Source organism: Ischnura elegans, chromosome 1 (genome assembly GCF_921293095.1).
Source record: "Ischnura elegans chromosome 1, ioIscEleg1.1, whole genome shotgun sequence".
Taxonomy (NCBI): domain Eukaryota; kingdom Metazoa; phylum Arthropoda; class Insecta; order Odonata; family Coenagrionidae; genus Ischnura; species Ischnura elegans.
Window position 1 is genome coordinate 58,130,824 of NC_060246.1, and position 16,714 is coordinate 58,147,537.

At 36.1% G+C, this 16,714-nt stretch overlaps 1 protein-coding gene across 1 annotated transcript in view; it reads left to right on the top strand.

Annotated features, from left to right (window-relative positions):
* Positions 1–16,714, top strand: part of LOC124161146 (protein unc-80 homolog) — a 134,860-nt gene that overhangs the window by 87,530 nt on the left and 30,616 nt on the right. The window contains exons 34-49 of the mRNA XM_046537385.1: positions 343–431; positions 1,176–1,193; positions 4,193–4,409; positions 5,204–5,409; positions 5,509–5,628; positions 5,718–5,890; positions 5,984–6,161; positions 6,727–6,974; positions 7,877–8,084; positions 8,214–8,403; positions 9,319–9,488; positions 10,974–11,222; positions 11,324–11,456; positions 12,445–12,582; positions 12,873–13,066; positions 14,097–14,207. Coding sequence (XP_046393341.1) covers positions 343–431; positions 1,176–1,193; positions 4,193–4,409; positions 5,204–5,409; positions 5,509–5,628; positions 5,718–5,890; positions 5,984–6,161; positions 6,727–6,974; positions 7,877–8,084; positions 8,214–8,403; positions 9,319–9,488; positions 10,974–11,222; positions 11,324–11,456; positions 12,445–12,582; positions 12,873–13,066; positions 14,097–14,207 — 2,642 coding nt within the window. The remainder of the gene's footprint in view (positions 1–342; positions 432–1,175; positions 1,194–4,192; positions 4,410–5,203; positions 5,410–5,508; positions 5,629–5,717; positions 5,891–5,983; positions 6,162–6,726; positions 6,975–7,876; positions 8,085–8,213; positions 8,404–9,318; positions 9,489–10,973; positions 11,223–11,323; positions 11,457–12,444; positions 12,583–12,872; positions 13,067–14,096; positions 14,208–16,714) is intronic.

Consider the following 16,714-nt stretch of genomic DNA (forward strand, 5'->3'; position numbering starts at 1 on the left):
AACAAGTGCTCAGTTTTTGGCTGCATAAATATCACCCTTATAATTTTTTTGGGTAATCTGCAGATTTTGTTATATACCTAATAAAGTCATATTCTCAAACATTTAGTTTACCCATGATCGTATACCCCTTAAATTGAATCAAATTCTTTATTGTATTTCAAAAGCTGGATTTACAAGGAGTTGAATATTTTTGCTCAGGCACTTACTCCAGGTGGAAGCCCTATACTGCTCATTTTTTTCTACATTTTTCAAGCCCATATAACTGCATAATGTCTCTTGATTGAATATTATGTTTGTACTTTAGGAAAAATCCATACTATTAGAGAAATATTTATTTTATAGGAATGCAATCAGAAAGAAAAATAAGTTTCGTTCTTCATGAACCTGATAATGAGTCGGAAGGAAGCAGCAATACTACAGTGACTATGCAGGTATTTAGACAGATTATTTTTTTCCTGTGTTGTCCTAATAATATTCTCATGGCTTATAAAAAATAACTTTCCGGAGTATGTTTATTGGTGCAGGCTCCAAGAGAGGCTGCCCCTGAATTGTTTTATCACTGAAGTGCTTTATATATCCTTCAATTTTGAGCTTTTTCATATATTTCTATTTTCCCCTAAGTTAAACATTATGTTTATTATAATTTTTTAAATTTTTTTCTAATTACTGAACTGTGAACTCAGTGGTTCTGGTATGTGTACCTAGGATTGGAGTCATAAACCTAGGTACTCCGTATACTATTGGTACATACCTGGATCTAAAATCTAAACGGTTATGAAGTTACATCCTTTTATTACTTTGTAGATATTGCAATGGCCAACGTAAAGCAGGCCTTGTTCTCATGGCAGTACTTATCTCAGCACTTAATGACGAAAAAATTGTGATCATGGTTTTTCGATGACAAAACTATAGCTTTCAAAGCTAACCACCATGATTTGTTTCATGTTAAGGCAAACCATTCCAGTGGAGTTATCACAGGAAATTGGCTAAACAGATCCAAAATATTGCCAAAATTCAAAGTTTTGTCATACTTTTGTGAAAGAATCAATGAAAAATTTATACTCCTGAATTCACATTTTAAGTGTTCTGTTTTATTCCTGTTATTATAATTGGAGTATAAAATTTATAATCATGATTTTTTTATAATTTTATTTCCATAATTTCATTTCATGTAGCTGAAGCCAGTGGAATATGTAAGTGTGTTTTCCTTTTTAGTAAACCAGTATTTTAGAACATCAATCCCGAGTGCTAATTGTAGCAAAGGATTCTGTTGTGTGTGAATGTTAATTGATACAGCCCAATTTGATGAATTTCTAGCAAATGGCTCTGTTTGTGTCAATAATGGATGCGGATAACTGTTTCATATTTTTTTGGGCTTCATTTAATTGTGTGAAGCCATTACTTATATTTGAACAACTCTGACTTTGCACCTTTTACCTTTGAAAATGTTGAGTAGTAGTACATATTACTTCCAATGTCTAGTCCTCTTAAGACAGTGTGCTGAACAACTTTTACCATACACAAATTAATTCTTCTATGCTTAATTCCGTAGAATCACTTACTTATAGATTTCTACCATTGTCATGAAATGTTGTAAAGTAGAAACTTAAGAAAAATACTTGTTTTTAGTGAGGTTAAGGAAGCACAACCTTCATATATAGCTTTTCCTTACTAAAACTTACCCATATGTCCCAATACTTAGCCTCAATAGGTATGAAAATCAACTATACATAATGGAAGATGGCTATTTATTAGTATTATTCTCACATGATTGAGGTTGGTTCTAATGGTATCACTTATGCCATTTATAAATACTTTTTTCTCCAGCTTCAAAATTGTTTCTGTGCATGGAATTCTCTGCTTTATGATCTAAAATCAAATGAACCAATTCCCCATTGTAAAAACTTATGTAGAAGCCTATTTTATTTTACACCCATTTCTAGAGTAACAGCAGCATTTTTAGTTGATGCTACTATGTATAAATTAATAAAATTAAAATGCAATGCCAGTGAAAACTTCAGAAATTTATATTTACTTGACCATAATGATTTAAACATCCTAGGATATTAATTCTGACTTATTACTCACAGCATTTCATAATTAAATGTTCAGAAGTCATAAGCACTTAAGAAATTTTTTTACGTAAAATAAGTCCAGCTGTATGTAACAATCATGCTTCTCAAATAATTCTGAATGCTTGAAAATTAAAAAATTCTAAAGTAAAACCTTTGCTGCATTATTAAAAAAAAAGCACCAGGTTTATGAATGAAAACTCCAGTCAATGGGGAATAATGTCTTAAAATATGTCCACCTCAGATGGGATAGTTTTATCAATATTTGAGTACTAAGTACTTCTATGTTTGCTTGATATTATTGCATGCAATTTATTAAATGGCTATGGAACCAAGTGAAAGTAAAATAGTTGTTGGTTCTTTATATGTTTTTTTCTCCTTAATTTTAGAATATCCAACCCATCTGTTATTTCTAATCTCAAAAGCATCACCCATACACCAGTAGTTTTCTTGAGGGTTTTTCTAGAAATTAACTATTGGAAAAATGCCAGTTATTGACGAAAAGGTAGTAAGAATTCTCAGTTTAAATGAAAAGAGTAACTATATCCATTTTAACTTTGTGGCATTGATTCATAGTCATTTTGGAGGTGAAACTCAGTGTCTATACTCTAAAAGTTTCGATCAAGGATCCAGATTTATCCAACATGTTAATCCGCATGGAAAGTATTTATGAAAAGTTATTGTTTGGATCGTCAGTTAGTATCACTGGGCAAAGCAAAGAACATTCTTTCATTCAGTCTTCATTCTTTCCCTGTGGAGTAAACTGAGATAGACGGAGCAGGTGTTTGTCTTTTATGTCACCAATTGATCTTCTTGAAAACTATAGAAAGAAGCAAAAATGCTGTTTTTTTATTCAAATCAATCAAGTGAACAGTAATAAAATTTGCATTAATGTGGAGGAAAAATTTTGTTTCCTGGTAGGTATGTGGGGCCCTCTTGGCCCCAAGTATGCGAGATGCCAGCCAGGGGTAATTATCGCTCAAGTGTTACTAGTCAACAACTGTAGAAACAAAGCAATTGTATCAGAAGTAGTCTGGGACAATCAAAGTAATAGTATTCAAGTGCCATAGATTTGGATATAACTCTGCAGAAATTACGAAGGAATTTCGTTGAAATTCCGAAAAAATGTGTTCAAGGAACTTGTACTCTAAAGGACTTGTGTACAAAAGTCAAAGGCTTTCTGTAGAAAAATTTTTAGGAATATTTATGGAATTTTTAACTGGGATTGGGGAAAATATAGGCATAAGAGAGACAGCAGGTCAAAATAATCGCAAATTAAGCTTTGTGAAAAGAATTATTGGTAAGTGTGATGATAAATCCAAAGAAACGGGCTTCTTTTCCCTCGTGTAATCTCATTTGGATACCTGGGTGAATAAATGGGATCTTCATGGGATCCCTTGCAGAACACCTGAATTCTGCATCCACATGGACAAGCTTAAAAGTGGGGTGGGGGGAGAAGAAGATGCCTCTTTCTCTCCCCTCTTACATTTACGTAGCTTCAGCATTGCCAATCTTTTGGAGACAGCCTGCTAAAATCTGATCACCGGTCATAAAATTGTTTTTGCTCATCGTAGAACCTCAATCAAAAGACGCACTTAATATCTCCACCATCAGGAGCACAATTATTATTTACCTATAAATATCTAAGTATTCAAATAGGTTAAGTAAAAAATGTACTATGACTGGTCATATATTTTGATGACACCTCATGCTGTGGTGACTCTCTCTCGAGGAACCAGATTATCTTACCGAGGGCAAGGAAGGGTCCGGGAAAGGGTCCCGTTTGAGCAATAATTGGCTCTGTGGCTTGGGTCTCATTTATCTGGGGCTATTAGGGCCCCACATAGCTACCGTGAACCAGCATTTTTGTGAACCAGAGATTGAACAATAGAATTTTGACTTAGGTTTGAAAAAATAACCATGTGAATAAAGATCCTGGGTGGTGATTGGCCAGAAAAACTGAAGGTCCTCAATGTGTTTGATCATATAGGTGAATTTTCTCATGGCAATTAATGTACACTATATCTGGGTGTCAAGGCATGAAAGGTATCACAAAATTTTAACTGGATTTAGCATATTTGAATGGAAGATCTAATAGTTGCTCCTGCCTCTTCGAAAAGGGGGAGGAAATGAGAGAGCCTGAGGAAAAGAAAACGACAGTGTCCACAACACGTCGCATACCACAAGGTCGGCCATTCCTGTTAAGACGTGGCACAGGAGGGGGTCCCACTGCTCCCCCTTTGCCCTCTGTGTCCACTGGCTCATTCAAAAGGCGAAGTCTTAAACTGAGAAGGGCTCCAGCCAAGGAAGTGGTCAAGCAGGATCTGGACTGCGATTGTAAGAATTTATATTAATGTCGCATATACTTGTCAAAGCCATGTTTGGAAATGGCATACACTCTCCTCTGAATTTGAGAAATCTTATTGTCATTAACCCTTTTACTGCCACCAGGCCGATATATCAGCCCTCGCTGGTTGAGCGAAAACTGCCAGGGGCCGACTTATCGGCCCGAATTATATCACTTTTTTTCGTGATTGTGGCCTTTTCAACGGCTGTAATTTATGTAAACCCCCATAATCTATCTATGGTTATAAGATGTAAATATATCTTAAGAATTGGGGAAAAAAGCTAGACACATTAAATAAAATTAAGTAGCTGAAAAATTTTTAAATCTGAAATGTTGTTAATTCCGGAAAATAGCCTTGGCAGTCTTCGTACATCCCTCCTGAAATGGGCTGGCAGTATAAGAGTTAAAGTCTTAATGAAATTGCATCTCATTTGATGGTGCTATGGATTGGTGATGAGAACGTAGTGCCTCACTTGAATCCTGAATAATTACTGAAGTGCTTGAGCTATGGTGATGATAAAATGTGGCTGACTCAAGGGCAAAAATATATTATTTTGGAAAAAATGATTTTTCTCTTCTTCTTGAGCCTGTTCCAAAGTAAGGTTACACTAGACCCTGGGGAGCACAGCTTACATCGATAGAATCATTTTAATTTCTGCCTAAAACTCAAAGAATTTTCGATTTTGTTATCTTTCTTGTAATATATGTAATTCATAATAATCTTCATTATTGACCTGATTATGTTTTTATGCTCTGATTGCTGACATCCTCATTCCCTTCACAGTCAGACGCCAAGATTCTATCCAGTCTAAGCGTAAAGTCAGTTCACTCTCTGACAGAAGTGATACATCTGATCATGGAGGTGAGCATGGAGAAGTGAGTGGAGAAGAATCTCCTGGAGTCCTGAGTGATGATCAACCTCCTGAATCTCCTAGTGATAGCAATGAAGCTGATGATATTGCCATCACTAAAAATATGCCATGGATGAGGGTTAGTAAAATTACATCAAGGATCCTCTAAACTAATTTTGAATCTTATATATAGGAAACTTTTACTTGCTAGAGGCTCATATATTTTCTCTTGTTTAAGGTTGTTGTTTTGGTGGCAAATTCATTCAACTTCTACTGCAGTCATCAATCATTTTGTCATCCTTACTGTTATCGAAGGCACATGAGAGCTTGCTCAAGGTTGATAAAGTCAGTCAGAAAGGTAAATTTGTGAAAGATAAGCTGTATAAATGCTCTTTAGCCCTTTGCTCTAGCACTTAACCTTAACTTAAACTTAATTCTTAAACATAGGTTTATGGAGAAGAATTTGGGATAATTGGAGGTGTTGGTGTGGACATACAGGATGATAAGCAGCACCAAGAAAATGCTAAAAAGGATAAACTTCGTGGGCGTAAAGTCTCAGATCAAACCAGCACACAAGCATCACCAATTCGTCGGAAAGATAGTTTCGGAAAAAGAGATCGGTAAAGAAAATTTCCCAACCTACCCTAAACCATTTCATTTTTATTATATCCTCTGCAACTTTTTGAAGTTAAATGGTTGAAATTTTCTTTTAGCGCTGATAAAACCCTTGATAGCGGTCAAACAAATAAACTTGGTGGATACAAGGATTCATCGCGTGATATTGCTGATTCTGAGTCGGAGATGAAAGGGAAAGATGCACTGCTTGGATTTCGCCAAGGAGATAAAGGGAAGAAAGATACTCCTCCAATCTTGAAGTACATCAAAACTCAGGTATTGTTAAACTTTCAAGTGGATGAGGCTGCAGCCAATGATCCTTTTGGTGGTAAATCAGCTGCTTGTCATATTAGATGGGAAGTTCCAATTTTTTATTTTCGATATCATCCTCAAGTATGCAATATTGCCTTTCTCAGCAATTTGGCATCTCTATCTTGTCGTTATAGGAATTGAAATTAAATGTAAAAAAATTATGACCGTGGAGGCTATTTCGTCAGTTTTATTAGTTGCAATTCTTTGTTGGTAATATACAATTCATTAGATGTTATTCATCCCAAATTGATTTAAATTGGGTGGGGTATTGAGAGATGATAGATAGTTATGTAGCTTTAAAATTATGCTGAAATTGTATGCCGTGTAACATGTCTGTATTTTATATTCCATATGGAGATAACATTGTGTATGTGTATTTTAGGAGTAAAACACCTTTGTGTTTTACTCCTAAAAACCATGTGCGTATTAGCTCATGCGAGAAAACAGAAAACTCTTGTGGGACTGGAATGATGAAAATGCAAAAATGTAAATAAAATGCTGTTTACATTTATATTTCTTAATATTTCAGGTACGGGATGTTTTTCATGCTCCGATGTCAGTATTAGTGAAGGGTGCTGTGGTTCTTGCTGAAGAGCATTTTATTGAGTCTTTGCCATTGGCATGGGAACTGCTGCTTGAGAGTAGTCAAGAAGTAGCAGCATCAGCTGCTGCACTCTTCATTCTAGGAGCTGTGCGTGCTCCCGTTCAGGCTACCCACTTAATTCACGGCGCTCTCCAGGACAAAGAGCCAGCTGGTCGGATTAATGCAATCCTCAGGTACTAATTGTTCTTAATACATATCTATTCATTTATAAATAATCTCAAATTGGAGGCTTGAATACATTTCTTCTTGGAGATGTAGTACCCTGAATCTTGAAAAATCAATGCCGTTTTGACTTGTATAGCCAATGAAAGATTGCATACAAACCCAAACCTTGGGAGTAGAAGCCATAAGTGTCATTTAATTCTTCATAAGCTTGTACCTGTGTTGAAAAAGCTGTTAAAATTGTTTTTTAATGGACCAGGCCAAGTATGGCTCTAGCTGAAATAAAAATAGGAGTTTTGAGTGACAGGTATTGGAACAATACTGCAATGGCTAATAGTTATTTATAAAATTTTAGCCTTGTTTTATCCTATAGATTTGCTGCATTTTACATGTATCACCATTTACAGTTTGAGGTTTCACATTAGACCATATGTTTCATGGGGCATCAATGATTATATTACTTACTATCCCTGCTCAACCCTCTGATACTAGGTGCAACAAATGGGAGTTGGAAGTTGGGGGTAAAATTACAGGAAGAGATAGGTGTATGTAATTACCGTGAGGAGTCCATGAGGTAAGGAATTGCAAAAACATTCAAGATGAAAGATGAGTTGTTAGGCACTTGATGAGGAGAATACTGGCTGGTCTATGGGCAAAAATTACACTTCATATCTTGAATTTTCCTCTTTACTGTCAATATTTTAAACACTATCTCTGGAGTATACAAAAGTCGAGGGCAACTGTTCCGCCCCCCTCTTGTACCATAACCCACTAATCACTGTCCTCTGTTACTATGTAGTAACTGACCATATGGTCCAAGTAAATCACTGTTTCAAAGATTCAATTTTGAAATATTGCAATTAATATATGTAGTTATGCATTTACTGATAATATCCAAAATCTTTCTTGGCAGATTCCAAGTTTTATGGAAGTTGCGTTATCAGGTTTGGCCTCGTATGGAAGACGGTGCTCATCTAACTTTCAAGGTTCCTCCTCCTGGAATTGAATTCACTCTACCCTCTCCAAAGATAGGAATTGAAATGCTGCCTGTTGTTGACCCTCCATGGATGCCTCAAGTGAAAACAAAAGTAGAAGAAGTCACCATCAGTCAAGAAAGCCATGTAAGTTAGAATAATTTACGGTTGTGGAATACTCCAAATTCACTTGTGTACTATTTCTATTCTTTTAAAGGTAATGGGAAATCCTCCCAAACTATATCTGTTTTAGCATTATTATTTTTAATTTCACAGCGGTCACTTGTAACAGCCACGAAAACAAGAAAAAAACAGCAGACAGAATTGATTAAGTTGGCTCTTCAAGCAGAAGAAGATAAGAAACGAGTGGAGAGAGAAAACTTCCTAATAACCACAATTCCCATCACCGTTCAAGCTGCATATGAGCCCAGCTTGTATCATGCCATTGGTGATGACCACGATGAAGGTGAGTTTAAAAATTCCGTGCTTACAATTGTTGCCAGGTTGTGGAGCAAAGCCCTAGTTATATTTGTTTGTAGGCCTTCTGTATGACCTATGCTCCTCAACAGTAACTATTGTTATTGTTGCCAAAATGTTTGGGAGATATGGTCTCAATGCATTCAATGCGGGCCTGATTTTCATTAAAGTCATCAAAATCGGCCGTTAAAATAAGAAAGAGAAATAGAAGGAGATTTCTGTGCCATAACTTCCGTTCAAATACTGCTTTTTACAAACGGCTCACACGGTTCAAAAGAGGGAAGCTTGCTGAAGGCCATGCACATGATTGGAAAACTCAGAAGTGGATATTAGTCACGTGCGGAGGCTGAGAAAGGGCTCCTGGCCCGACGGGCAGAGCACGTCATTTGACGTGCCCCGTATCTCGGCTTGGACGGAACCACGTCAATTGACGTGCTCCGTACTGAATGTGTTAAGTGAGGTACCTCTACCAAATGAGCAACCTCCTCCCCTCAAAATGAACTCCCCCGAAAATATTTTTTACATATAGCCTTGGCCCTTGGATTTTGCTTTCCAACCCCCCTTCCTTCTTTTCACTCCTCTTTGCATTCCTGACCACAATATTTGATTGGAAATTTCAACATGAGTTATTATCGTATTCAGTCATTGTACTCTGTACTCAGCATATTGTATTACTTAATCCATAATTTATTTAACTTCTATAATTGCTATAACCTGCCATGTCAAATATTTTGACTCAAATGATATGTGATTAATATTGCAATGTTACTTCTTCAAAAGTATGACCATATTTTAAAGTTTTTTCTCACCGACTATGTCCTTATGCAGCATTTCAATGTATGCATTTTTCAAAGTGCTCATTTGTTCTGAAATGACTGGAAGGTTTTTTATTTTTTAAATCTAGTGGATGAAGAACAGCCTGAATCTCAGCAGAGAAGTGCTACTCACCATGTTCACTCTGCCCATTCCTTGTTTCCCTCTTGCCTGTGCTCTGCTGTGATTGAGGTTATCAATTTGTTGGATGATGCTGCTGTCTCTCCTGATGGAAATGCTGTTTATGAAGTTGCTTATCAGGTAAGCTGTCTTTTTCAGTAAGAAATATTATTCACTACCAAGTATCATCATGCATTGTGAAAATTGTATAAACTTACTTTTTTGTATTTTCTCTCGCCTCATAATTACATCTGACGATGAGAGTTGGTAGTGAAATGTCCATTTAACTAATTTGAGGGGACTGGAAAATGACGCCTGTAAGGTATGGATACATGCAAAGCATATGTAGCGTTTGGGTTGCGTGTAGCCAGGGGCAATGAAATACTTTTCGGCTGGAACATGACCTTGCAGTATCGAGGATTATATATAATTTTGTTGGAGGGAAGTTTGCATTTTGGAGGCTTTCACTATGGATAAAAATCCATCACAAATTTCTGAAAAGAGTATTACTTTTATGAGAACTTATCTCTGTTTAAGTGTTTGTGTTTATCATAGTTAATGGGTCCAAATGATAATCTTCTTACGTATGTTGTTTGAAGTGTCTTTGATGATACAGGCGGTCCCCGACTTTCGCACACAATGCATTCCTGTAAACATGTACGAAAGTCAAACCATTGAGTTCCATACTAATTAGGGGTTACATTACAAAAGAGCAAAATATGCATTTTAAAACCTTATTTTATGCACAGATTTTATTTTTATTCACTAATGCTTAACAATAAATTAATAAAATTCCTCAAAGTACAGAATGTCTTTTGAAAATACACAGAAAATGTAAAAAAAGTTCAAAAACCAAGAATTACGTTGTGGATATCAAGTGAAAGTTCCTCTCGGTGTTTTAGTTGTCATTCCACTTATAATGTCCATTATAAATAAAAAGACTTATGAAGGAGCATAACAATTATTGAACCCTCACTCTTAATGCCTTTAAATTTTTACACCTCGTTTTCCTTGGCGGGTGACATCTCGTCACAGCGTATCTCGGGATCACGTATATTTCGCATGTTATTCAAAAAAGACAGAAGACATACGGAATTAGGATATTTCATACAGTATTTTTGCTGAAGGTTTAAATGTCATGCATGAATTAAACAGCACTAAAACGGTAAAACACTATTAGAGAAAAGCATTTTTATTTATAAATTTTATTGGAAGCTGTTACATGGCGTCTGGTGAATATTTTTGAAAAATCTCTCCAGTGAAGGCTGAACTACAGCTTTCTTCTTCTCTTGATATAGGAGCTTGTAGTAAGCAGTGTCTCTCTAAAAAAAATCATCTTGATTAAAGGCAACACTGCGATCATATACATTTGTTTTGTCCACATGTACTGCTATATGAATCAGTTGAATGTTGGGATGTGCAGTAAACATTGTAGGAATACCAAAAAATTACAGACAAACATTCAAAAGTCCAAATAAGCATACGAAAGTCAAGTAAAAGGTTTGAATTTGGAATGTACGAAAGTGTAAATTGTATGGAAGTTGAGTGTACGATAGTCGAGGACCACCTGTATTAATATATTTTGAATATGTTTTAATCTCAAGCATTTTGGCTTTTTTCTGATAGGTGATATGGAATTGTTTAGTTGAAGACAGTGCCTTATTTCTCCGATATGTCTTGGAGAGGCTCACAAGAGAAAAACAAGATCTTATGTTCAAAGTATTACGCCACCTCATTAGATTTGTACCGAAGCTACCGCAACAGGCTGCCTTTGCCCTTTATAATTATATCATAGGATATGTCATGTTTTATGTCAGGACTCCACAAGAAGGAGGGCAAATGCTGATTGGAACTGCCCTCTCTATTCTTTGGATGGTAAGTATTACAGTATCATTTAATACCACGGTATGTTATAAGATATATTTTATATGTCGTACTGTTATGATATTATTAATTTATTTTTCTTATTAATATAGGTTGTACACAGTGTGCATGGCATTATGTTCAAGGATTTGAAGCAGATTCTAAGGAAAGAGCAATGTGATGCCTCAATTTTGCTTACAGCTAATGTCCCATCTGCCAAAAAGATCATAGTACATGGCCCACAAGGTGAGGTCAGCTAATGAAGTCATTTTAGCACAAAATTCTAATCATTAATGTGAAATGGTTGCCTAATCTATCAAATAGACATAAATGGAATGAAACTTGAATATTTGGTGAAATTTTTAATTTCCATAAAATAGTAATCCATGAGCATTGTGCACAAGCCACATAAAAATCAGTTTAAGACCTCATCCAACTAAACTAGACTTATCGACTGACAACCAAAAATTTTAAGTATCCCTTAAATGGGTGTTGATCAATATCAATCGATCAATGTGAAGAAATAGAATTCAACCTGTAGAAGCACCATAATGAAGGTGCTAGGAAAAAGTACTCATGATATAGCTTGAGGAATCCCGTTACATTGATTTTGAGAAAGTATGCAATGGAAAGCAGAAAAATAAAAAGAAAGTTGGTTTGGAATGGAGGGATGGATGGTGAGGCCTTGTTTGTGTATGCACTAAGGAATGCATTTTAAAGAGAATTAGGGATGGGGAGTCATATGCTTGAGTTTAACACATGTGTTTTCATTGATACCTCTGCTTTATAACTCATACACTGAGGCACTAGTGAAGATAAGAGATAGATGTAGGAATTAAATAGAACAGATATTTGTAAGAAATGTCAGGCATAACATAATGAATGGCAGTCACTGACTTGGGTTGATTAACTATTAAAATTATTGAAAGTGTCTGGGAAAACATGTCTAATAGTGAGAGTGCATCATATTTACCAATTAGTAATTATTGATTCATGAAACTATCTTGAAAAATATCTTAAATGGTATGCATGCCTCTATCTTGAATGGATTCTTGAAAATCACACATTATTGAAATACATATATTCATTGATAATCTGAATGTAATACTTATGAAATTCTCATGCATTCCTTGCATAATATTTTTTTTTACTTGAAGGCAGATGTTGTATTGACTGATTATTCTTGTCGGAGTCACAGATTTTTACTGTTAAGATTTCCAAATCCATATTCCAGATGATGCTGGTGGAATACCCTCCCAGTTTCCTGTACAGGAAGACACTCAGTTTTGCCAAATACTGAGGGAATCTCTTGACTTTTTTGGAATTGATGAAGCACGCCACAAGGAATTCTTCTTGGTGGACCACAAAACTCGTAATTTCATCTTTCAATGCATCTCTTTTCCTGTTTTTTATTAAATAAATGGAAATTTCATCTATTTTTAAGCCAAGAAATTACCTTGTCTGTCATTTTCATTTAATTCCATAGTGAGAATTATGTTTTCATAGCATTACTTAATGAAATATTTTTAATGTTTTACAATTTTTGATGAAGAGTTTCATTATTCTGGGAACTTATTTCAGTGAATTTTGTGTCAAATTTCTTTGCATTTTGTAATAAAACAAGTTGCATAAGCTTGTGTTACAATGAATTTTCGTTTTCAGATCAAATCCATAATCCATCAGCCTATGTGAGAGATTTTTATTTCTTCAAGAGATCTCAATACCCTCAGCTGGCATTGGTACATATGGAGCCAGATGAAGCCTATAATGCACTACAGAAGCAAGCACTTATTCTAAAATTTGTTGAAATTGGAAAAGTTCTCCTTACATGGGCTATATTGAAGAATGTGGATATGGTAAGCAGTGATTCATCTATCCCTACTTGTTCATTGTTTGTTGGAGGAATTTGCTTTTTTGCCGTGTAATTCAAAATAAATGCCAGAGCTTGTATCAGGCAGTGGCGGATACATATGGGGGCACAGGCGGCACGCCCCCCCCCCCCCCCCCCCCCCCCCCCCCCATCTTGCGGAGCCGTCCGCATTGCCTAACATTGCAGAACCACAATTATAACTTTTTTCAATTATAAGATGGGATTATCTTGTATATGCGTATTATTATCACTTTAAGTGAAAGAATCCAAAACTTTGCATGTGACTTAATTATTTGCCATTACAACAAAAGTAAAGGTAGCTCAAGATATATTTCCTCCACCCCCTCGAGTTTTTTCTGTATCTGCTACTGGTATCAGGCCTAAGTAAGACTGTTCATGGCAATGATGAAGTTGCAATGATCATTCATGTTCTTTCTGACAAATGACGTAAAGTGGGCTAGAACAAGTGATCATGTGATGGGTTGGGTCTGGGATATGTTTGCAGTAGCAAGAATGGTTTTCAGCTCAGCAAAATTAATCATTAGTGGTATTCTGATAAGACAAGAAATGCTGGAGAGAATTATAGATTACTTAAAGGATGGATTTGATTGGTTTGCAAAATTAAACGGATGTACTTAGTGGATCCAAGCTGTTGGTTAAAACTTATGGACCGTGGCAGGGACGGGTTGCATTTAAATAGATCATGATTAAAAAACTTTGGAAAATTAACATGTTATGCGGTGGAAATACATTTTTTGGGAAACACATTTCCACTGCTGAAAGGACTAGGTGGTGATGATCATGTGAGTTTTTGGATGCAGTCAAGGGTAAACATGAAATTTGACAGATTCTTCAGAACTTTGAGATGCTAAATATGAGTTACAGGTGGATTTATTAACTTTTTTTGTGGTCAGTAAGGTTGATCTCTATATTTTGGATGTGTGGATGTAATTTTGATGATAACTCTTTACCATTAACCAGTATATTGTCTAATAGTTTTTGTTTCTATTATTTAGGTGGTCCAGAGAGTTGTGTTTTTACATGAGGAGCTGATGAAATTACCATCTTTTCCTAGAAAAGCTTTGGAATCTGATATTGACTTATACAAAGGTGGAGAAATGGGAAAGGTATGACACATGTAGCTTCATTTTATTTTTTTGCAATTTAAGAGAAATGAGCCTTGTAGCTTACTTGTCTCAATGGGTACAGTAAAACTTTGATTTTATGCAGTTGGAGGGACCAAAATATGGGCACTGTGTAAAATCAAAGTGTGTAAAATCAAGAGTTGTTATTAAGGAGGAGTATAGTTTTCAGGATAAAACTTGCTCCTTATTTTTAGAAGGCTCAGTCATACACTTTTGTATAGTTCTGATTTAAGCCAGAACCGAAACCAGAAAAAGTCTCATATGTGAGGTTTTATGGTAAAAGAGCATGAAATCCTTTTCAGTCGCGTCAGATATATGTTTCCCGGATTCAATGACTCATTTGGAGGCTAGAAAATGAAGCCTAATAATCTTATTTACTCTAAAGCAACCACAGATGACGTGTTACCTTAAGAGAAACAACGTTGCATTCCTGAACAATGTTTCCCATGGTTGAATCGCTAGCATTTCTGGTACTAAGATTACTTCTGTTACCTAATGAGAAATTTTGGAATGGTGATACTAAATGCTCGGGGAGAAGCTAATGTTTTTAAATAATCTCATTAAAAGCAGTTTTCAAGAAATCCATTTAACCACCTGCAGACAAACAAAGATTGGAGATTGAAGAAATGAGATATCTGAGGATAGTCATCCAAATTAACCCCATTAACAAGGAGCAAAATTTTGCTAATACATCACGAATGCTTTACACCCTGTGGGCCTGGGTTCAAGTCCTGACAGTAGCAGAAACTTATCAGAGATGGCCCCATACCTACTTGAGAGTAATGTGGTGGGCACTTCCAGTGCACCACTCTGTCCAGCAGATGGGACGTTAAGTCCTGGTCCCTTTGTAGCCTATCATTACAACCTGTCTAATGCCAACATAGGGTTCCTATCCCCCCAGCCCTTACTTCATGGCGCTAATGACCCCAGCTGTCGGTTACCTCCTTCCAAATAGCATACCATAGATAATACGGAGCACACAGGACCGGGGATATTCAGAAATTCAGATTTTTTTCGGTGTTTAGATCACTTCTTTTTAGTGAGCTAATTAAATAACCGTACAACTATCGTCATGCCGCCAGTGATGAATAAGAAAATTATTAATAGTCCAGAACAGTTTTCCCTCTTTATAATTTTTACGCATTAAAAAAGTATTTTCCCATGAAATTTTAGCATTAGTAGATAGAATCTACCGGGTATAGCTTCTCTGTCGGCATTCTTCCTCAAATTCAGCACCGGGGCCCTTCGACTCACAAGCCGTGTGACTCATCTTCATGCAATATTTTGCTTCCCCATATCTGATAACAACCCTGGACACTTTTTGTATTTCAATTTAATGGTGCTAAGCCATTCCTGAGTTTAAAGGGACTGCCTTATCACTCACGTCTTGAATTTGACTTTAATGATTACATCATAAAATGATATAAAGTGTGAAGCTGAACCAAATTGGATTACCTAAATAGGAATCTGGGAATAAATTTAAGTAATCTACAAAAATTCTCTAAATGGGTTTCATCGTTAGACTACTCCATATGAGATCCTCACTCATTCTGAGAGTAATTATGTATGTTATATCATCATAAATCAGCATGCACATTTCATTAATAATGTCCTTCTGAAGCAACTTTTAAGAAAAAAATATTTGAAAGAGCCAGTTGGTTCTGTGGTCATGGATCGTGGGGTTTGTGAGGGTCCATTTAATCATACAGTAAAGTGTTGATTACCTAACTGACGTTCAGTCAACCAACCAAGGGATTGACCGTCAATCAGTCATAACTGCCTCTGCCTCTCCAACTCTTACTGTCTTATCCTACCTTCCCTTTGTGCCCCCCTAATTCTTCTATAGACTTTAATAATCACACTGGCTACCTCCTCCATCACCATAATGAGTGTTCAATTGTAGTTTACTAGTACAGCAAACTCCTGATTATCTGGGCTTATGATGTGGAGAGGCAGCCCGAATAATTGGGAAACATGGTTATTTCAAATTTTCTCTTCAATTTTTGTAATTTTAATGATTTACGCATATCAAACAATATTTTTTTATCTATATACACTGTCTGTAATTTTAGATTGCTTCCCGGACTCATTAAGAGCTTTCTTCACCCAACCGCAATCTTTTTAGAGGCAATTACGTGACTGTACTCATGTTCCCCTCGCTCCATATACTTCAGCGAACTGTCGACGCAGGCGAGCACCTGGCTATGGCTCATGCAATCTCTACTTCCTTCGTCTCTGATTCAACTTCCCCCTCTGCTTCCACATTAACTATTCCCTCCATCTCCCGTTTGACCTTGAATAAACGCGGCATCAACATGTCTGAGTGCGACAAAATCTCGGGTTCCCTTAGGCTGTATTCAACCACATGTGAGGCCACGGCAATAATTGCTCCTTTGGGCATACATTTAAAGATCATAAATACTATTTATCTTAATTTATGATGGCTTAGCCATTGAAGAATCCCTTAAAATTAATTAAAAGTGTTTTCC